Source organism: Heterocephalus glaber, unplaced genomic scaffold (genome assembly GCF_053883595.1).
Source record: "Heterocephalus glaber isolate CG9 unplaced genomic scaffold, H.glaber_assembly_v1.0 deba00000122, whole genome shotgun sequence".
Lineage (NCBI taxonomy): Eukaryota > Metazoa > Chordata > Mammalia > Rodentia > Bathyergidae > Heterocephalus > Heterocephalus glaber.
In genome coordinates this window covers 47,513,648-47,537,580 of record NW_028258138.1, presented here as the reverse complement: position 1 = coordinate 47,537,580, position 23,933 = coordinate 47,513,648, and the positions used below count along the sequence as shown (strand labels likewise).

At 35.5% G+C, this 23,933-nt stretch overlaps 1 protein-coding gene and 1 pseudogene across 6 annotated transcripts in view; one reads left to right on the top strand and one right to left on the bottom strand.

The window, feature by feature from the left end:
- Nucleotides 1–23,933, top strand: part of Dcbld2 (discoidin, CUB and LCCL domain containing 2) — a 109,216-nt gene that overhangs the window by 32,021 nt on the left and 53,262 nt on the right. For 5 of the 6 annotated variants that reach the window (XM_087214219.1, XM_087214209.1, XM_087214222.1 and 2 more), the window contains exon 3: nucleotides 18,676–18,813. The exons of the other annotated variant lie outside the window; for it this stretch is intronic. In XM_087214219.1, coding sequence (XP_087070345.1) covers nucleotides 18,676–18,813 — 138 coding nt within the window. The remainder of the gene's footprint in view (nucleotides 1–18,675; nucleotides 18,814–23,933) is intronic. 6 annotated transcript variants of the gene reach the window in all.
- Nucleotides 19,774–20,715, bottom strand: LOC101705590 (solute carrier family 25 member 36 pseudogene; annotated as a pseudogene).

The window sequence follows — 23,933 nt, the reverse complement described above, 5'->3', positions numbered from 1 at the left end:
TGTTATATATAGGTACCAGTTCCACACAAGGAATGTAAGCATGTCCTGCAAACATGTATTAATAAAAATAAATAAATCCTTGTTTAATGTGCTTTTTTGAGTTTTTAAAAAAATGATTTTTCATTATTGGCTTGCTTTATATTTTTTGAGAAGTCTGTTGCCAGTTGAATTTTCTTGTCCTTTAAGGTATTTGATGTTTGTATAAAGATTGTGAGAAGATTCTTTTCTTTTAAAGTCTAATACTTTAATAAGGATATCTGCTGAAGTTGATCATTGCAAGCCGGTTTTACTAGTATTCAGTGGACTCTTTCAATATACAGTTTCAGGTCTTGCTTTGTTTCTAGAAAATTTTCTTGAATTACAGTTTTAATATTTCCTATTTTGAATGGCAAGTAAATATTTAAAAATTTTATTACACTGAAAGACACATTGCCATTAATCCCCCTCAAAATATTCATTCTCGCTTTGAACACACCCCATCCTTCTTGCCACTTTGTGAAACAGTTCAGGAAGTGTCATCAGTTGCACTGTCATGAATCAATTCAAAATGTTTACCTTACATGTCATTTTGACTTTGGGAAAGAGCCAGAAGTTGCACAGTCCCAGATCCAGTGAATAAAGTAGATGAGGGCACAGCATGTTTTTATGAGCCCATCTTTCCATTAGATCGCGTATTGGAGCAGCTTTCATAGTATTTTTGATCACACCTCCTAAAGGCACGTGAAAGGACCTCCAGAACTGCTTTAGAAAGTGATGAGAATGATGGAATAATTCTGTTTAAAGTGAGGGAGAGTATGTTGAGGGGGGTTAATGGCACTATGTCTTTTACTGTAATACATTTTAAAAATGTAAATGTTCATTGTGTATATTTTTTATTCATTGTATATTGTGATCATACCTTTTATGTATACATTGTAGACAGTAAATCAGGCTAATTAACATACATTACTTTTTTTTTGTACTGAGAATACTTAAAATCTCTTAGCAGTTTACAAGTGTGCAATACATTGCTATTAACTATAGTCACCATGTCAAACAGTGGATTTTTTGAATTTATCCCTCCTGTATAACTGCAATTTTTGTGTCCTTTGATCAACATTTTCTCAATTGGCCTCCTCCATTCCAGTCCCTGGTAACCATTGAACAATGTACTTCTGCTGTCTGAGACTTTTTGGTTTCACATATAAAGGATAATATAGTATTTATCTTTCTATTCCTGGTTTATTTCACTTCATCTTATGTCCTCCACTTTTATCCATAGTTTCACTGGCAGTTGTCCTTCTTTTTAAAGAAAATACAGTATTCTGTTGTGTACATACTGTAGGGGACGGGAAGGGGACGTTACCAGAACCTCTGCAGTGAGTCCTGGTCTTCTGCGAGCCACGGCAGCACATGGCGAATTACAGGAAAGGTAGAAAAATGAGACTGAGAAGAAGCTGAGCTTTGGGTCTGATCAGTGCTGCTCTGGGCGGCAAAGACAAAAGCCCCCAGCTTACTGCACCTTCTATTCAGTACCTCGTAACAAATGACTTGCAGAGAATTCAGTACATTGGGAGAAACAAATGTAACAAATGACTTGCAGAGAGTTCAATAGTTCACATTGGGATGAACAAGGTGTAACAAAAGGCTTGCAGAGAGTTCAGTACATCTCGGGTAAACAAGATGTTAACAGTCCAAGAACAAGGAGGAACTGAGCAGATGTTTGTTCTCCCAGGATGTTTCTTGTCCTGGAGAATCACAGCATCACTGGATCACTGAAGTCTCAATTGTGACCGGAGGCCAAACTGGAGTTATTCTGTAGCTGGGCTGTAGGCAAGAGAACTAGGCTAACCAAATGATTTTTCCCTAGAATTATGTAGCATTGCTCCTAACAACATACACCACATTTTCTTTATCCATTCATCATTTGCTGAGCACATTGGTTGATTCCCTATATTGGCTGTTGTGATAATGCTGCAGTGAATTTAGAAGTGCTTATATCTTTGCAACACACTGATTTCATTTCCTTTGGCTATATACAGTACCAGGATATTACTAGATTATATGATTTTTCTAGTTTTACTTTTTGAAAAACCTCATACTGTTTTCCGTGGTGGCTGTTCTAATTTACATTCCCAACAGTAGTGTACTGTGGTTCCCATTGCTCTATATCCTTGCCAACTCTAATTATCTTGTATCTTTAATAATCACCATTCTAATAGGTATGAGGTGTTGTTTGATTGTGGTTTTAATTTGCATTTGCCTACCGGAAACCTCTGCAGTAGGTTCCAGTCTCCTGCCGAGTGTAGGATTCAAGGCTGAAGAAAAACTGAAAGAGAGTACTAAAGAGATGGAGAAATGGGGAGCCAGGACGGCCAATGCTGAGCAACTAGCAAAGGCCCTGGTCAGTCCAAGCCACTGATTTTTACTGATAATCAATTGGGGTAAAGGGAAACTACCTGTGAGGATGGGACTATGTGTGAGGGTGTGCAGTTATGCAGTTGCTGCATACACTAATGTAGGCAAGGCTTATAATGGGAAAAGACAAAGCATTCTCGAATTAGGAACAGAATAGACAAAATATGGGATTGTAACTAGAACCTTGTCGTAGTCAAGAGGGTTTTAGTCATGGGAATGGAATTTGGGTTTGAGCTACTCCGACCTCATCTACTGTGTAATCTCATTGAGCCCCACAGCTTCATAAGCCATTACTCTGGTCTCAGCTGTGGCTGTTATCAGGAAGGTTATACTAACCTATGTGCTACTGAGGTGCTTATGAAGTGCTTCCATAAGTCATGTAAGCTTCAGTCAGACTCACTTCTTAAAGTGAGCCAATTTGAGAGGTTTAACTCTTTATAGCCTGCACTGCTTGCAGCCTACTTTGGGTATAATCAGTATTGCAGTCCCCTACATTTCCCTTATGGTTCGTGATGTTGAACACTCTTTCATATACCTGTAGGCAATGTGTATGTTCTTTTGAGAAATGTCTACTTAGATTTCTTACCCCCTTTTAATTTTGTTTTCTTGTTCTTAGGTTGAATTCCTTCTATATTTTGTATATTAGCTCCTTACCTGTTAGAGATGGTTTGCATGTATTTTCTCTCTTTTTATAGGCTGTCACTTCCATCTCTTATTTTCTTTGCTGTGCAGACGCCTTTAGTTTGACAGAATCCTATTTGTCCTTTCTGTGTATTTTTTGGTTTTAATATTTGTCATTTGTGTCGTTTTTTCAGACACTTCAGTTATATGTAAATTGGAGCTTCTTTGCCATTTTATCCTTTTTTCTTTTAAATTTCTTTCGTGTTTTCATTAAAATCCATTCCTTGTGTACCTTACAGTATGATCTTCATTGTTCATTTTTTTTGTAATTTTGTCCTTTTCTTAAATTTCTTTTCTAAGATCAGCCAACTCATTTCTTTCTGCGTTGTCTATTAGTGTTCATATTTTCTGAATTTCTGTTTCAGTGTGTTTAATTGCATTCTAAATGTTTGTTTAATTGCAAGCATTTAATTACATTTAGGCTGTTATGTCACGGTTTTCTCCTACTTTGCCATTGGGAGTTTGTTTTTGTAAACTGAAATTTAGGTTTCTAAGGTTTTTTTCCTTTTATATTATTAAAGTAGATTAAGGCTGTACCTCTGCTTTCATGTGATCAGGGCTGGCTGAACTCCCTCTTGTCTTTTTTGTTTGTTTTTTGGTTTATTTATTTATTTATTTTTGAGAAGAGACAGTAGTTGAGGAGGGGGAGGGATTGTTTGTTTTTTCTTCTTGTTAGGAAAGGGCAGACTTTCAGAATCCTACATTTATCCCCTTCTTGCTTTTTTCCTCCACTTTGTAGTTTCCAAAGTAGGCCTGTATTACTTTACACCTACTTCTCCGTCTAAGTAGGTACCGAAGTTGTCCTAATTAGAATCCTACATTCATAAATCTCTTTCCTATAGTCAGTGCTCTCATTTGTAGGTGGATTTTCTGTTTTTTGTTTTTCAGTATTTTCCTTTTTTTTTTTGATACCGGGGATTGAACCCAGGACCTTGAGTTTCCGAGGCAGGCACCTTGGGTTTGTGAGGCAGGCAGAGGCAGGCACGCTTACACTGAGCTAAATCCCCAGCCTCTCCATTATTTTCTAATTGCACAGGATATCTTGATAATCTTCATCTCCCTTATAATGAGTCTTTCATTAACCCTTACCCTGTGATTCTTAGACCCCATGAAATGTATGGATATACTTATGAACCCAGTGAAAATGAAGTAATTTTTGTCTTGAGTTTCTATTTCTTATAATCTTAATAAAAATAATTATGTCAAATTAAAGTTATATATATATATATATTTTTTTCTTTTTGCTGTTTTGTCTTTTTGTTTTGTTTAAAGCAAGGATTCATTTTGTAATTAAGACTGGCCTTGAACTCAAAAATAGCCCACGCTGGGATTGAACTTGGAGTGATCCTTCTGCCTCAGCCCTCCTGAGTGCTGGGCTTAGAGCCATGAGCCACCATGCATGGCTTATTGTTTTTCTTTTAAGTAAAGACAGAGTATTGCTCTGCTGTCATAATTGTTAACATTTTACATTTTCTGTAATTTACCACAAATCAGAATTAAAGAAATGTTATCTAATTTTAATGATAATCATCTTCTCTGATGGATGTTAGAGTTTCAGAATTGCCTGTGAGTAAAGGCCGTAGTCTATGAGTCAAAGGCAAGCTGAGGTATCTCATGTTTGTTCACATTGAAAACACACTGATTACTGTGTATGCTTGGTATGAGAACACTTGATGAGAAGTTGAACTTGCTTTGAAATTTGTCCCTAATGCAGCAGTCTCCTATGAGACTATTGCATTACACAGTACAGAACCCATACAAAACTCAAAAGATCTTGGTGAACCTTTATTCCCTGGAGTAGTGAGGCTGGTTTATGGCCTAGAACAGAGAAGATATTTTGAAACTTTGTCTATAAATGATACTTCAAAATGTTTTCTCAGATGTTTTGGGGCAGATCATTGAAGAACTGAGAACTCTCCCATTTCTCATCAGTATTTAACTGAATGAAACTTACTCTGTTATTTGATACCGAGCCCATCCACAAATGTGTATTTTTGTGAGCCTTTCTAGGAAATGTTCAAAGTCTTTGGTATTTCCTAGGTAGTAAAACCTTGTTTTTCAGTAAAGCTTTGAAAAAAATTTCTTGGTATGCTATGTGTGTTTTACAAATCTGGTTTTGGTATTTTGCTGAAGTCAGCACATTATGACTCATCACTTTTTATATTAGCATACTTGGCATGAGAAACTGCCAACTATTCTGAAAGAAGCTATCAGCATAATAAGAGCCAGGATTGTGAATCACTACCTTTAAAGAGATTTAATTAAGAGACAGAAACAATATTTTCTTCTCTATTGTACCTAGAAATTTGCTGGTTTTTCATAGGATAACTCTTAAACCGCTTATTAAAGTAGAAGTTTTATAAGGGCAAGGAAAGTTGCTAGATACATTAACTCCCTTTTAGATTACTAAAGTTTTTAAAAATTCAGTATGTTACATTCTGTGAGTATGATGAAATTGAAACTTTTTATAGTAAGGATATATTAGTTGGTATAGTTCACTTGGATACCAATCTTGAAGAATCACTGCTAAGGAACTACTTTAAAAGACAGAAGTTGTGTTACGAAGGTGTTTTCTTAACATTATTCACTATATAGGAAAACTGGAAGCAATCAAAATTTCCCACAGTAAGGAAAAGTTTAAGTTTAGGTATGTCCAATTATAATATCTTCAGCTCTCAGTAGTTATCTGCTGTGAACGTTTTATAATTTGTCCTTTTTTTTTTTTTTGGTACCTGGAATCGAACTCGGTCCTTGCACTTGCAAGGCAGGTGGCAGAACCACTGAGCTAAATCCCCAGCCTATTATTTGTCCTTTGATGAACATAAGTGCACATTTCTACATCTAGAAGAATAATTTGGGAATCATTAGTTACAAAGGTTCAGCTTTAGTAAATATTGCTGTGTGCTTTTATGGTTGTACCAGTTTATACCCACCACCTGTGCATAGAGGTTCCAGCTACCATTCTTGGATTTCATTGATTTTAATTTTTCTGGTATGTATATGCTGATACCACCTTATAGTTTGCATTGTATTTCCCTCATGGTTAATGATGTGCTTTTTTCATGTATATTAACCCTTTGACTATCTTTGTGAAAAGTTTGTTTACATTCATTTTTTTCTATTGGATAATTTTTTGTTATATGATTGATTGATTGATTGATTGATTGATTGAGGCAGGGTCTTGCAATGCTGCCCAGGCTGACCTTGAACTCCTGGGTTCAACAGATTCTTTTGCCTCAGTCTCCTGAGCAGCTGGAACTGTAGGCATGTGCCTTGGCACTCATCTCTCCATTGAGTAATCTTTTCCTTACTCATTTGTACTTGTTCTGTATGTATTCTAGTTATGGGTTCTCACACACACACATATTACAAATATCTTCATCCTTTCTGTAGGCTGCCATTTTGATGCCTTATTGGTATATTTTGATAAACATAGGATTTTAATGTGGTTCATTTTTATTATTTTCTTTTATAGTTCCAACGCTTTCTGTATTCTGTTTAACCAATTTTTGCCCGTTCCTAGGTCATGAAGATATTCTCGAAGTTTTCCTTTTAAAGCCTTATTGTGTTCCTTTCTATTATCCTCAGTCCTTCCAGAACTGACTGTTGTGTATAACATGTGACTTAGAGTCAAAATGTCAAGGTGCATGTGGTTCTTTTTCATTTTAAGATGTGCAAATGCCATATATTTACTGTGTGTGTGTGTGTGTTTGTGTTGTATACGCACCTACCTGTGTATGTACTGGGGATTGAGAGAAAACACCATGCTTTTAAAAGGCCTACCTTATTAGGTCAGGACTCATAAAAATCATCCTTTTGCCATATAGGTAACAAGCAAATATTTAAAAGTAAAAAAGGGCATTCTGCTTTAAAAAAACAACAACAAAAAAAAACCTTAGACACATATAAAAAGATCACATACTAGAAAAAGTTTTTAAAGATACAGAAGTTTAGCTTCACTAATTAGTCACTAATTCACTAATTGATTAATCAGTTTCTTTTATATCTAATATTGTTAGGAGACGGAATAAATGAGTACAGCCTTTCTGAAAGTCATTTAGTAGCGGTATATATTACTGCATGAATTGATTAATGAACAGAAGGCTGAACAATACTCTGTGTGTACACATATATACATCTTTTAACAATTATTATAAACCTATGAGATAAATACTATTTCTGTGTTCATTTACCAGATAGAAAGAGCAGAGGCGTAGAGAGGTAATGTCCAAAGTGTTACTGGTAACTATCTCCATGTAATAGAATTATCTAAGAATAATTATTATTTTCTCTTTATATTCTCCTAATTTGCTGTAAAGTTTATAGATTTTTAATACACTTTAAATAGGGAAAAATAGGACTGGATTTTGCTCAGTGGCACTGTGCCTGCCTTGTAAGTGCAAGGTCCTGAGTTGGATGGGGGGGGCGGCAGGGAAAAATAGTAACAAAGCTGCCTTGAAATAAAGACTCCCTATATATTTATGGTAGTAGTTTAAAGTAGTGTAACTTTTGGAAAGCAAGAGAACTGTATAACTTCATAGCAGAGAATCTGGCCACAAGTCTGTTACATCTTTATCTAACGTATGGGAAAACTGGAAACTTAAATTTCCATGGTAAAAGAAATCGTTGCCTAAACTACAGTTTATCCATTTGCATGGGTTATTTTAGAGAATTTGGTTCTAGCCCCTACCGTGTCTTCCTGGACTCTTAAGTCAATCTCCCTTGGTGCTTTCATGGAGTCCTTAGCCGCTTCTTCTCTCAGCTTTCTGATTCACTGCTGTTTGAGCTTCCTTTGTACACAGACCCCCTCCAGCATCTAGGCCTCCACACTGATGACCCACTTAAATCTTGCATTTATTCCCATTGAGAGTTTTATATCTTTTTCTTCCCCTGGAAGTCAACAGATACTTTCTCTAAGCAAATTGTAAATAGGTCATCTCAATTCTCACAGCTCACTCTAGTCCCAAAAGATTGTTATATTTTTGGAACCCCAGGATGCTGGCTTGGTTGGGCCTCTTGACAATTGTCTTACAATGGTTCTGTGAGCAATTGTGTACAGCTCGCTCTTTGTATTTGCAATTCTGTATCTACGAATTCAAACAAACAATGAATAGAAAATACTAAGAAAAAAAGGAGCTGACTAGCCCTAAACAATGTAACAACTATATACATGGTACTTACATTGTATTAAGTCTTACAAGGTGATAGAATATAGGAAGATGATTTGCTGTAAATTATATTCTACTTCACAGTGTTTTATATAATGGGCTTGACTTTGGTATCTGCGGTGGAGGATGATCTTGGAACCAATCCCTCAGGGATACCAAAGGACTATATAAGTTTTTATGTGGACTTATGTTCACATTTCTCTTGGCTATTCCTGAGTCATGTGCTGTGTTTTACCTTATGAAGAATTGTCACAGTTTTCCAAAGCGGCTGCACATTTTACAATCCTGCATCTTTGACAGTAGTTTTTACTGTTGTTTTAATTCTAGAAATCTTAGTGGTTGTGAAGTGGTAGTACTTCATTGTGTTTTTGCATTACATTTCCCTCATGACTAATGATTTTTTAAACTTTTTTCTTTTCCCTGGGGCGTTGATGCCATTTCTAAACCAGTGTTTATGGTGAGTAGGACACATGATTTACTTGTCTATTTGTAATTTTCTGTATGTATCCATAAACTATCTTTTTTTTTCTTCTTCGTACCGGGGTTCAAACTCAGGACCTTACGCTTGCAAGTCAGGCACGGTGCCACTCAGCTAAAACCCCAGCGCCACAAACTATCTTTTAAAGTCCTCCTTTTCATCATATGAGACGTCTTGGGGAATTTTACCTGGCTCTGAGAACCACCAGAGCCTACAGCTGTTGGCAATTAAATGCTTTGTGTTGATTTAGAAATAAAAGGGCCAACCTGTGGATCTGGAATTAAAGAATCAACTACATTGCCAGGTTAGAGATAAATATTTTTCTTCCTTCCTGAAAGTATTTTGTCAAGTGCTTACATTACTTGTATATGGTGAAATCTGCAATTGAAGTAGGAGCCAAGTGAGAGGGACAGTCATGTTGGCTGCAAGTAAGCAGTAAGGAAACCTATTTCTTGGTATAGATTAGACTTGAAAGTATCTAGAAAGTTAGTGATTATACTTTTTTCTTTTAAAAATTAATATTATCCATGCTTAGCACTGCCTTTTGAGTTTCACATTAACAAAAGTGGTTTTAAAAATGTTTTTTTCCACCACAGATTGAATTTATTCATATTCACATGACAAGATAATTGCAAATAATGAGATGAAACTACTATGTCAGTATCGGATACTTTTATGATTTTTCCCCAGTGAAAGGGATAAAAAAATTTTCTTAAGTTTTCATGTTGTTTTGCTTCAAAATGTATTTTCGTCAAGGTATTTCCTCTTTTTCTTACAGTACTTTTAATAGTGTGGAATTCCCTAATATTGATATACATGCATTTCTTTTTTGTTGTTGTTGGTTTTTTTTGGTACCAGGGATTGAATTTGGGATCTAGTGCTTGCAAGGCGACAGAACCACTGAGCTAAATCCCTGGCCCTACATGCATTTCTTATAAAGACTTTTTAAAAAAAATTCAGTTTTATTGGTACAATTTAGATATACATAATGATCACATTCATTATAGAGAATTTGTACTTGTACATGATATATCTTTTTTTTCCCATTCCCTTCCCCTCCCTTCAACCCCTCTTCCTCTCCCTATTTACGAAAGCCCCATTTCCATTTTTTTCCTTCATTTTTTCCTTTTTCCTTTCCCTCTCTCCCCTCTCTAGTTCCCCCTTCCTTTTGGTCAATTTTTCCTTATGTCACGTTATGTATTATATATTTAGGTCCCTACACTTTCAGTTTCTTATGTCAAAGATACAATGTGATATTTACAAATGTCAGATTTATTTCACTTAAAGAGTGGTCAGAGTACATCCATTTAGCTATAAATGTCTCGAGTTTATCCTTCTTTATGGTTGAGTAGTACTCTGTTGTATAGAAAAAACACATCTTTTTTACCCATTCATAAGTTGATAAAGCATTTGGGTTGTTTCCAAGATTTAGCTATCACAAACTGTGTCACTATAAACGTGTGTGCATATATCACTTTGGTATGATGCTTTTAATACTTTTGGAAAAATACCCAGAAGAGGAAGAGCTGGGTCAAATGGGACCTCTAATCTTAGTTTTGTTTTGTTTTTTTTTTGAGAAATCTCCACACAGACAGTGGTTTTATCAGTCTACTCCCACCAAAGTTGGAGAAGGGTTCCTTTGTCCTCACATCCCTCCAGCATTTATTGTTGGTTGATTTCTTAATAATAGCCATTCTTTCTGGAGTGAGATGGTATCTTAGTGTTTTAATTTGCATCCTTCATATGACCAGTATTGTTGAACATTCTTTCATATATTTATTTGCCATTTATACTTCTTCATCTGAGAAGTGTCTGTTCATTTCAGATGCCCATTTTTGGATTGGGTCTTTAAATTGGGAGAGGTCTGATTTATTTTCAATTCTTTATATGTTCTAGATATTAGTCCTTTCTCTGAAGGACAACTGGCTACAATTCTTTCCCTCTCTATGGTTTATCTCTTCACTGATGGTGATTTCTTTTGCTGTGCAAAAGTTTTTTAGTAGGATGAGATCTCAGTTGTTGATTCTTTGTGTTATTTTCCATGGGATGGGAGTTTTGTTCATGAAGTCTTTGCCTATACCTAAGTGCTCAAGAGTTCTACCTATTCTCTCTTTGAGCAGATTTAGTGTTTCTGTTTTAATATTTAGATCTTTGATCCATTTTGATTTTATTTTAGTGCATGGTGAGAGACATGGTTCTAATTTTAGTCTTCGGCATGTGGAAAGCCAGTTTTTCCAGCACCACTGATTGAAGAGGTTTTTTTCCCAGTGAATGTGTTTAGGCCCTTTCTCAAACATAATGTGATTCAGTGTGTTTGGAGTTGTTTCTGCATCTTTCTATCTATTCCATTGATCCTCAGGTCTGTGTTTTTTGTTTTGCCAGTACCATGCTGTTTTTATCACGGTAACTCCAATATAATTTCAAGTCAGGGATTGTGATGGCCCCTGGCTTGCTCTTGTTGCCCAGAATTGCCTTTGCTATTCTAGGTCTCTTGTGGTTCCAAATGAATTTTAGGATTGTTTTCTCTAATTCTGTTAGATATGCTGTAGGAATTTTGATTGGGATTGCATTAAATCTGTATAACAATTTTGGGAGTATGGCCATTTTTGCTATATTGGTTCTACCTACCCAAGAACAAGGGATATCTTTCCATTTTCTGATAATCTCTTCAATCTCCCTTTTCAGAGTACTTAATTTTCAATTTAGAGGTTAAAGACACCTTTGTATGATGTGGTAAGTATTTATAAAATATGAACTTTTTCATTTGTACCTAAAAGTATTTAAAAAGTTTGTAGTGAGTACCTTAATCCAGTTATCAAACTTGAGATTTTTTTCATTTCACTGTATGGTAGTGCATTCCATACTGTTTTTTTTAGATTTGTTTTTGATTGTTGTTTCTTAGTTTGAAAATGTATCCTGCAAGTTTTTTTATGATGATCAAAGGGTCACACTACCACTTTTAAATTTTTAAATGAAACTGTTGGTACAGTTCTCCACTAGACATGCCATGTATTTTCTCTGCCCTTTGTGAGGGGAGAAATTTTGCTTAAGGACCTTTTCTTTGTAAGATGCATTAGGCCAGTCTGAGTATACTACAGAAAAAGGGAACATAATTACCAGCCTACAGAAAGAAATGTCTAAAACAATATGTAGCATAGAATATCATTTTTACCTCTGTTATTCCATCGATAGATGGAATTATTTTCTGGTAAAGCAGTTATTCTCTGGTAAAGCAAACAGGCTTTTCCACTTTTCCTAAAATTTCTGATAAAATTATCACTTAGACATAAGGTTGATTATTTAAAAATTGAGAATAATAGTGCTTTGGAGAATTAGATCTTGAAAGAATACTGGATGAAATTTTATGAACAGTGTTGGACATTTCACAATTTTTTTTTTTGGTCTGAACTGATAACGGTCTTGCCTTAGTTCTCACTTTCTAAAAATGTTGGCTGACTTTACATATGTTTACATAAAACTTAAAATACAAAGTTTATTTAAGCAATAGGTAGGAAAAAACCTTTTTAATTTTAGGGAATAATGAATTTTAAAAATCCTGGCTAAATTTCACAATTCTACTTCTCTACTCTTGGAAATGTTGGCTGAAACATGGTTTTATAGAGTGGACTAGAAAGAATAAGGTCAATTTCTGCAAATAATTATCTTGAAAGAAAACTGCATAGATTTAATAGTAATGCAGTTAAGTAGAATTGAGAGATGTTTAGATGATGCCAAAAAACAAGCAAGAATATTTACTAGTTTAGTTAAGGGATGAGACTGTCAACGGGATATTGAAGGAAGAAGGAAGAGGGTTGTTGCTGCTGTAGAAAGGAAGAACAGCTGGACTACAGTCAACCTTGAAGTACGACCTGAATACTGCTGTTGTCCACTTACAAAAGGAGAGAAGGCCATGGCATTATTAGGTGCTTCTCACAGCCTCATGAGAAGCATCATAAACTCCATTGCTGGTGAGGGAAGGAAAAGGACATGAAAGAATTGCTATATCTTTGTTTTGTTATAACAAAAATGCTATGGACTAGGTGGCTTAAAGAACAAATATTTATTTCCCATAGTTATGTAAGCTCAAAAACTGAGATCAAGGCCCTCTGCCTGCTTTACGTCTGGTGATTTTTCCCTTGTGTTCTCCCATGAGGCACAGCAAAGAAGAAGCAACTCCTTGATTCTGTTCTTATAAAGACACACAATCTCATCATGAGAGCTCCACTCTCATGATCTAATTCCTCCCAGAAGGTCAGAACCCAAATATTATCACATTAGAGTTTACAGTATAAGGATTAGGGAAGGATACATTCATTCCCCAATAAGAACATAAATTCTGATTGACTAGGCCATATAATTATCTGTATGATTTTCAGTTTTTTCACCTGCTGAATGGGGTATTTGTAATAGATGTTTAAAAGTCTTTCAGCTGTGATAGCATCTAATTCTGTGACATATTTTATCTTGCAGAAAACAGTGACAATGAATTCATTAATATGTGATGAATCCTCACACTAAAAATTGTTTCAGTATCTGTACTTTTTATGTAAGTTTTGTTGAAATATAATTAACATACCATAAAATTCACACATTTTTAAAATATATAGTTTGATGAGTTAGAATAAATGTATATAGCTGTACAAACATCCTAAATCCAGTTATAGAAGTTTTATCCAATATCAAAAAGTTCTGTCATACGAAAAGGTTTCTTGTGTGCATTTGGAATAAATTCTCTCTGTGTCCCCAGCCATAGGCAGCAACTGATCTGCTCCCATCACTTGCTTCATTGCCTTTTCTATGAGTATTATATAAATAGCTTCTTTTACTTAGCATGATATTTTTCAGGTTCATCCACGTTGTACATATCAGTCTTCCTTTGTATTACTGTGTAGTTGTCTTTAGGATGGGTATACACCACATTTTGTATCTATTAGCTATTGAGTAAATCAGATTGTCTCAGTTTGAATCAGATATGAATAACACTATTATGACCATTTGCATTGTTTTTCTATGGGTAAATGTTTCTCTTGGGTAAATGACTAGAAGTGAATTGCTAGCCTATATATGTGTATGTTTATCCTTTTTAGAAATTGCCAAACTTCTATAAATTTTTATTAGTACATGTTTATGATCACAATGTATATATTCATTATGGGATACTGGGATACATATCGAATCTTAATTCTTTTTACTTGTCCTTTCCCTCCCCTCCTATATCCCTCCAGCTCCAAATCTTCTTCCTGTCTCCATCAAGTCTATACATTTTACAGTCCTGTTACAGTATTAGTACTTATAAAAAAACATTAGTGTATAAAGGTTCTAATTTCTCCACATCCTCATCTGTGCTTGATACATTGTCAGTCTTTTTCACTATACCCATTGTATGGGTTTATCATGATACCTGATTTTAGTTTTACTATCCATTTCCCTGATGATTATGGTATCCCTTTTATATCAGGTAATACCACTGTAACTTAAAGCAGTTTTTGGAAGTTTTTAGTCAGAATTTGTTAGACAAATTACTAGCCACATAAGGAAATGTATTTTGTAATCTATCAGTGGATTTCTTGCCTAGTTTTTCTTTTTGTTTTTTATCTTAGTGTCATTAGATCTGTACTGAGAATGTTATTTTTTACATTACTGTTAGATAGTAGAAATTAGGCAAGCACTTGTTTGTATGATCTGAAGTTCAAGGAAGAGGCTGTGGGCAGAAGTTGGAGTTGTTAAAATGTGTTAATTGGACAGGATTTAACAGAAGTCTGACAGTTCTCAAGAAAAGTTGAGTAGGTCAAAAAAGTTTGAGGTATACCCTAAGGCCAGGAATCAGGAACTTCTGAGACTTGTTAAGAATGTTGTGGTTACCTGCCTGTATGAAATGCTTTTATTTTTTAAAAAAATTCTTCATTGTTTTAAAGACTATTTATGGTTAGCTAAAATCTGAATCTTTATAAGGTCAGTGATAGCTGTACTTTTTTCTTTTAATTATTTGATAAATTATTGAAGTTTTTTTTCCCAGAGTAATGTAATTTTTAATTACTAAACATCCTACTCATAGAAAGCAGGTGAATCGCAATGTGGCAATGGGGGCATAATGTGAATGAGCCACTATGAACTCTATCTGGAAAGAGTAAATGTGAATTGAGAATACATTTTGGCCAGAACTATACTCGCTGATGAAAACTGGCTCTACATGTAATATGGACAAAGTTGGTGATGTCAGTTTATGTTTTGAAGATATACAAACTTGGAAAAATAGGTACCTTTAAAAAATAAAGCAAGCCAGCCAGCTCTCGGAAGGAGGCTCCCCCGCTGCCATTCCACGCTCCTAGGACAGAAAAGCTAAGCCACTTGGGTGCCAGAGGCACACACACACCCGCTCCGGAAATGAGAAGACACATAAACAAACCTCAGAAACAGACTTCTAGATCACCTACAGCAACTCCAACAGGAAACAAGATGGAGCAATCTGATATTCAACCACCTGGACTCTGTGAACTGGCAAAAAAAGAGGATCTGGGACAAATGAAATCAGAACTAATTTCTCAGATAACAGCAAAGATTGTGCTCATAGTGCAAGATATGATTAATAAATCTAGAGAGGACACAGATAAAAAAATAGAGGATCTGAGGAACGTGATGGAATCTCAACATAGGAAACAAATGGAATACATAAAACAGATGCAAACAGATTGTCAGGAGATGAAAAACTCCATCGAAAGTCTGCACAGCAGAATGAACCAATGTGAGGATAGAATTTCAGATATAGAAGATAAGATTGCAATTAGTGACTAGGAAAAGAAAAATTGCTTTAACATTTGTAAGGGAACATGAGAAATCAATCCAGCAGCTGCTAGATGATGCAAAGAATAACATAAGACTGACTGGAGTCAATGAAGAAAGAGGAGAGAGTGCAGATGACATAAAAAAACTGTTCACAGAAGTGATGGCAGAAAACTTCCCAAGCAGGGGAAAAGAACTTGACATACAGATAAGTGAGGCATATAGGACTCCAGCTAGCCTTGATAAAAAAAAATCCACACATAGGCATATAATAGTTAGGATTCCAGAAACCCAACAGAAAAACAAAATTCTACAAGCAGTGAGAGAAAAGAAACAAATCACATACAAAGGAAAGCCTATCAGAATCACAGCAGAGTTCTCAATGCAAACCCTCAAGGCAAGAAGAGCTTGGAGTGCTGTATTTCAAGCCCTAAAGGAAAACAGCCTCCAACCCAGATTGATGTACCCTGCAAAACTATCTTTCAGAATTGATGGAGAAATAAGATACTTTCATGATAAAGAGCACCTCAGGAACTTCATGAATACCAAAGGAGCACTCCAAAAAATTTTAGACAATATCCTAGGAAAGGACAATGAGGATCACAACCCCAGGAAGCCCAGCAGAATGAATCCATTGGGCGTGACAAATTAAACACAAAGAGGGAGAATCCAACAAAAAGCAAAAATCATGACAAGGCTTTTAAAACTTTTAACTTCATCTCCCTAATGTGTGTATATTTCAATCTTGTTATTGTACTGATTAGTATTTTCCCGATTCTAGAGTTGCACACCTTTCCTTGTGCTGTACTGGCTATATTATCTTCTTATGTTTACTTTTTAATTGGGTTGACTATTAATGAGCTGTAAGAGTTCTTTATATATTCTGCTCATAGGTTATATGTGTTGTAAATATGGCCTGTTTAAGGACTACTTTTCATTTTAATGGTGTCATTTAAAGTTCTAAATTTTGATGGAATCTCATTTATCAATTTTTTTCTTTTATACATCATGTTTTTTGTATCCTAGGTAGTTCTTGCCTACCCTAAATTCATAAATATTTTCCCTTATAATTTCTTCTTAAAGTTTTATACTTTTAGGCTTTCATATTTAGGTTCATAGAGCCTTTCAAATTATTTTTATGTATGGAATAAAGGGTTGAGGTTAATTTTTTATATACAGATACCAGGTGTTCTAGTGCCATTTGCTGAAAGCACTATCTTTTCCTCAGCTCTTGAATTGAGTTTATGTTCTACAAAATGTTAATGTTAAATAATCTTTCAAAACTCAGTGGACCATATATGTGTGGTTCTATTTCTAGATTCTCTTGTTTTATTCCGATGATATGTATGTCTTTCCTTACACCAATACTGCCTTGATTACTGTAGCTTTAGAAGAAGTCTTAAAATTAGGTACTAAACATCTTCCAACACTGTTTTGTTTTTGTTTTTTTTCACTTTTCTAGGTCCTTTGTACTCCTACATAACTTTTAAATTTCAATATCCAATTCTTCATTTATAGCAAGTATACATAGACCTGAATTTTTATATATACCTTGTATTTTGTCTTTTTTTTGGTACCAGAGATCGACCTCAGGACCTTGCCCTTGCAAGGCAGGCGGTGGAACGACTGAGCTAAATCCCCAGCCTACTTTGTGTTTTCTAATCCTGCTAAATTCAAATACAAGTTCTAGGGGCTCCTAGAGATTTCTTAGTATTTTGTCTGTAGATGATCATTTCATCTACATATAAAGATTTTGCTTCTACCTTGCCAGTCCTATCCTAATTGTGTAATTTTATTGCCAGACTATTTTGATGGGGCCTAGGTTTCAAAGTTTAATGGACAGATAAAGAGTAAGCATATCTGCCCTTGTTCCCCACCTTAAGGAGAAAGCATTGTATCTTCTCCATTCACATAAGGCATTCTCACTGGAAGTATGGAGTACATGTCTTTAATCTGTTGAGAAGCATCTGTTCTACTTCTAGTCTCCTGATAGCTTTTACCATGAACAGCTGTGGAATTTAGTCTGATACTTTTTCTCCAACTAGTGACGGTCATATGGCTTTTTCCTTTCCTCTGTTAAAATGATGACTTTTGGGGGTGGATCTTCCAATTCTGATCCCACACTGCCGTCCCTATAATAAAACCACTTTCTATGTACTGCCAGATCTGACTTCTGATAGTTTGTTTTGTTAAACAGATTTCTATCTATGTTCATACTTTTTTCTTCTGTTATCTTTATCCAGTTTTAGGATTAGCACAATGTTGATTTCCTAAAGTGAGGGGACAAGTGTTCCCTTTTTTTTCTGCTTTAAATGTTTGATATAATTCATCAGGTAAAATGTATATGAGCCTGCTGTTATCATATAGGTAGGTTTTCAAGCTAGGAATATACTTTCTTTAATGGGTTTTATTCACATTTTATATTTCGTCCAGAGTTAGTTTCATTAATTTGTCTTCCAAGGTACTTCTTAGAAGTTGCCAAATTTATTTCAAAATATTTTTGAAATATGCTTTCTATATCCTTTTAAATTCTGTGATAATGTCTCCTAGGTCTTGATATTTTAATTTTAAAAATGTATAATTGATATTGTGTAATAGGAAGTAAAGGTCTAAAGGAGCAGGGGAAGTGGGAGGGGTAGGGGAAAGGAAAGAAGGGAAAAGAAAAAGATATGAGAAAAGGAAAAAAATGGAAACAAAACCTTTGCAAATAAGGAAGGGTGGAGGGGTTGAAGGGAGGGCAGGGGAAGGGGAAAATAAAATAAGAACCAAGATACTTATGTAAGGGTACAAGATCCCAATGATGTATGTAAATGTATTTTATACCTATAATGTACCAGGAAACTTAATAGGGAACAAAAAAATAAAGCAAGCCAAGGCTATATACAATCATTAATATGAAGTTATAGATGGATAAATATCAGAGGATGTTTCCAAATTATGTCACAGAGGTGTTTGAGAATCTGTAGACCTATACAGATTACAGGATGTATCTGTTATTTACACTACTGCATGTGTGCCTTGAAAAGAAAATTTTAATACAATAAACTCAGTATTTATAAGGAAAAAAAAATCATCCTGCTCATTATTTTTACTAATTTAATGCCCATATTGTAAATAATATTCACTTCACAAGAGTCATACCAAGTATGTACTTTTTTCTTTCATTTCTAGGTAAATACTGTGGTCTGGGGTTAAAAGTGAACCATTCAGTTGAATCAAAAAATAATGAAATTACAGTGATGTTCATGAGTGGAGACCATAACTCTGGACGAGGATTTTTTGCTGCATACTCAGTTATAAATAAACAAGGTAATTATCATCTTATGCATTGGCTTCTACATTTTGAGGTTTTTGTTTGTTTTTTTTTTTCAATAACACACTGGAGTTTAATTGTAGAAGTGTCATACACCGGGAGAGCAATATCCATAGGCAAAGTCTCCTAACAGTATTACAGCAAACATCTTTATAAGGGTCATACATATGATACATTTAAAGTATTAAAAGGTATAGATGACTCAATGGTAAAATTTAAAAACTATATCCTATTAGCACATTTAACCCAAATGAACCTGAATCTATGATATACCATTCAAGGAAACTAGGTCAGAATAAATTTATCAAAATCACCTTGTTCATTTACAAAAGTCAATTAAAAACACTGCCTGCTGAATCAGCAGAAAGCCCCTCTTCTATAGTATTTATTTTGTCCCAGATATTAGTATCACCTTCAAAAAAATTTTAAGGGTCAAACTGAAAATTACTGTTTTCTCTACCAAATAAGTGTAATCTATACTGACCTGGAAATAAATTCAGGCCCAAATTCATAATGTGAAGTAAAGAGAAGCAGTAAATTTTTCTAATTTAAGTAAATGATACCTAGGTATGATAGATGATAATTCATGTTCAAAACTAGTAAATTACTGAAAAGACAAATGCATTCATTCATGTTCCATAAGCACGTTCAAGTCACTGAAATGGTCAAGAATCAATAATTTACTGGTTAATTTTTTAATCTGCAAAGTATTATGTGAGTTTTATATGGTAACAATTTGAAGTCTACATTATGCTAAACATCAAGCACCTGTTAGCTGAAGAGACTCAAACATTTTAATACACAAGATATTTAGACTACAGTTCCTTGGTTGTCAAAAAGTGATTACTGGTGCCAAATAATTAAAATATTGTGCCAAGTCATCTCAGCAAAATGGGAATACTGAGTATCTACCAATTATTGTTTTCTTACAGTATTACAGGAATTAAAAGTCAGAAGTTAAATATTTATGTTATCTACAGTACAGTACATATTTAAGGATGGCTTTGTTTAGAAGACTTGAAAAATCCTCTTGGAATAAACACTATACTCTCAATGCTATAGGTCAATAAAACACAACTGTATCTGGTGGACACGGTAAAGAAATGACAATTTTGACAAAGGAGTGCTTCCAAAGGCATTTCCTTTAGAGGTGGCTAAGGTTTTTCCACATTACTGAAAAACTAAGTAATGTATAGCTATCTTCACCAAACTTCCACTTGGGCATATTATGGTACATGTTCCCAAACTACTATTCTTTCTGTCCACCATGCTGACTCCAATATTCCATGATCCACTATAATCTTTTGGTCTTCCCTCTTGCAGTGTGGCAGCCAGTGCTGCTATCCATTGAGGAGGTAGACCACTAATTCATAGGTGGCCATCCTAATGGCTGTGTTTGGAATCTGTCTCACCAAATGAGTTGTTAGACCACGGTAGAGGGATCCGTAACCTTCTTCGTGAACCACCAAAGACAGTGTCTGAAAAAAGGATCTATATTTTGTTCCTTCTTCACGTAGTCTTGTTCTTACAACTTCATGTGGATATACTATAGTTGTGGCACAAGTTTTTGAGGTGGCAGCAGCAAGCGTCATTCCCACAAAATCTGATGCTTCTTTTACAGACTGTTCACCATTTTCTGTCATAGAAGCAGTCTTACATTCCAGTAGGTTTTGCTTTATATTTTCATAAATAACAAAATGGATAACAGTCTCTGATATGCCAGCATAGGAAGCAGACATGCCGCTGTAAAATCCTTTAAGTCCATCTGTTTGATACCCTTTATGGATACATTCAAAAGCACCCATTTGCTTTTCCCCACGGTTCCTTGCATCAAGCTGTAACTGAGTCTTTATAAGCCAAATGGGGTTGTTTGCAGTGATTGCAGTAAAACGAGGTTTAAGTTAGTCCATATTTCTACAGGAAGTGACCTGCGGATGGTGAGCATGAGATGACAAGATCTCACTCTTTTCTTGGGAGAAATGTACAGTAAATGCCTTAATGAGTCTGTACTGGACCATTCAGTTTCATCAACATGTATTAAAAAACTGCAAAGCTAAATGTTAATGCTCATGAACAGTGCAAGGAAAGCTCTGAAAGCGCAATTCTCAGAACAGTGGAACTGCCATTGCAGCCGAAATCATGTGAACCTGGGTAGAATCAGGATCAAATACACCATTCAGTTTTTCCTTGCAGTTGGAGTAAGCAGCAAAGTATATTGCTCTGGAAGGGGCCAGCTCCACTATATTGGAGCCTAATCCTCTAAACAAGGAACGAAGCCCTTTTTCCAAGATTACTTTTAGGCAATGGAGGGTTGTAGGAGACACTACTCGGTTAACACTGGCTCCAGCCATGGTGTTCAGCTGAACTTCAGAGATATAAAGTGTCACAGAAGACGACTGCAGCCGTGTTTTTACAACTTCCAGTGGACATGTCAGAATAGCTCCCACTGTGCCACCACATCCTCATTTACATGTATGAAAAGCTGTTTGACCTTAGGTATGTGAACCTTTTACATCTGAGTATTTTCTCCTATTTTGAGGGTCTAATACAGATGTCTTTTAGCATCCTTCCTTATTCTGCTTCTCCCCCAGCAAATAGATGCACCAGCGTGTCCCTCTGGCTCATTCTCTCTCCAGCATGTCCTGCGGGCGCTGAGGGGGGACGCGCCTGGGGCTGCCCACTACTGCGGGCGGCTTCGGTCCTGGAAGGAGACGTACAAAGCCCCGGGACGGCGAGGGGATGGCGGAGACGCGGCTGCAGAGGGCAACCCGCGCAGCCCTCCCTGCCCGCTGCCGCGCACTCATGCTCGGCTCTGTCCTTCGGAGCCCATTTTGCGGTTTTTGACAGAAATGAAATTTTTTTTAGTTAGCTGTTATCTGAAATTAGAACAGAACAGCGAATAAGACATATAAAAATCTGGCAAATACATCAATTTCACAATTCCGAAAGTATATTAGCTTTTTTGAAAACCCCGTATGCTTCCTTTTTCTTAGTAGAAGAAATACTAACTTTTCACTTTTATAAGACTGAAGCATAAACTTTAAAAAGTGTTTAAAAATCTGAATTATTAAGAGGTACCATATCAATTTAAAGTTTATTCACAGTTTACCATTTTCATAGTTATGTATTAAAAACCATGTTATCATGCTTTTCAAGAATAGGCCCTTATACATACACCAGGAACACCTTGGTAACTGCTGAGACAGTACAAAATAAACAGGAGGCATTTCTGAATTGTTTTTTTTGTTTTGTTTTGTTTTGTTTTTTGGTTCTGGGGATCGAACTCTGATCCTTTCGGGGCGAAAACATTGAGCTAAATCCCCAGCCCCATGAATTGTTAATGTTTAGAATCTAAGGGGTTTAAAAGCAAAGCTACTGAGTAGAATAGATTGTAAAATTTCCCTGAATCTATTTGATAAAATGCATGACCAGCATGAAAGCTCCTGTGTTTTGGCTGCTGTGGATTAAATTCATTTCACTCTGCTATTCAGTGTACTGTTGTGAGAAAGTGTTGCTAGTACAAGGATATATCAAAGCAGTCATTTAAATTAGGAATCCATGATTGTGTTTATATTCAACAGTGAATTAAGTTCAACATTTAAAATTAGGAATTAGCATTTAGTACATATCGTATAAATGAGAACATTATTAAGACTCTAGGGTGTGAGAATGTTGAGCAGCATGAATAACTGAGGACCAAGTAAGCTCTTGTCTTCTGTGGTGATAGGTTTGAATAAACACTGTCATGTGTGTCATGATAACAAGATGCCTGAAGGAGAGCAATTTTCTATGTGGCAAGCAGTCTGCTTTCCTTTAGTTTATAAGCTGTGGAACAAGGTATGAAGGCTACTAACATCTTTTAGAGGAAATTTAAAAAGAGCCAGGTGTGGTGACACATGCCTGTAATCACAGCATCCCAGAGGCTCAGGCAGGAAGATCACTCCCAAGTTTGAGGGCAGCATAATGAGTTTGAGGCAGCCTGAATTCATATCGAAACTCTGTTTCAAAAAACAAAAAACCAGAGAGAGTAAAAAAGAAAACTCATTTGGATGGAATAATAGAATAATTAACATTTTTGACAGATCTGGGAAAACTAAAGCACTGTAATGTTGTAGGAATATTATAGGTAGTTCTGGAATCAAAGCTCTCTCTGCATGCTAGCCTGATGACTTCTTGCAAATCATTTCACCTCAATGGGTCACATCTATAAATGAGTTAGTTATGGAAACCAAATCATGTCGTATCTATAGGCATACTAGGTACATAATAGTACTTAGCCCCACCCATCCACCATTGTAAACACTCACAGTGACCATGCCACACAAATATTATTAAAAGTGTAGGATAGATAATATGTACATGCTAGTAGATGACCATCATTTCACTTTCACTCCTTGAAAATCTCAGATTGATAGAGGAGAAGATAAGAAATCAACTATTTTACTTCTTAAGTATCTTGGTCTCAATATCAAGTTAAATATTTAGTTTGACTAATATTTTCCCCATTTTCTCCTTGTTATCTGTCATGTTAAAGGCTTCTGGAAAATAAATATCCTCTTTGTTTTGAAAAAACGATCTTACATAGATATTTAAATTATGGAGTTTTTTGACCCACAGAAACATCAGTGACCTGCATTAAACTTAAAGGATTGACAGTGATTTCAAATAACAGAATAAGTATGCTTTAGACTTATAAATCTCTGTACCAGATTTCAAATAGCTCTGTTGCTATTTCAGATGATCCTTCACTTCCAAACTTAATTAAAGGAACATCTGGATAGTAAGATTTTCTAAATTGATAATCATCTTGGGTAATTGTCATTTCACAGCTGATTCCTGAAGTCTTTCATTTTTTTGCATGACTTGTCCTATCAGTGAAGCATTTATTTCATTTGAACTGAAGTGAGTTGCCTGTATTCAAGAGAACACTGGTTGAATTGCTCATTACTTCTTGTGTGGCCTTTCACTCATTGTTTCTTGTAATGATTCATGTATTTGAAGACTGGTTGGTTTCAGTTGAGATCCTCACATTGTCTCCATCCAGAAACTTTAGCTACCACATGAGTTCCATTAATATTTTCAAGGAACATCACTACATGTCCCTAGCTTAGCATCT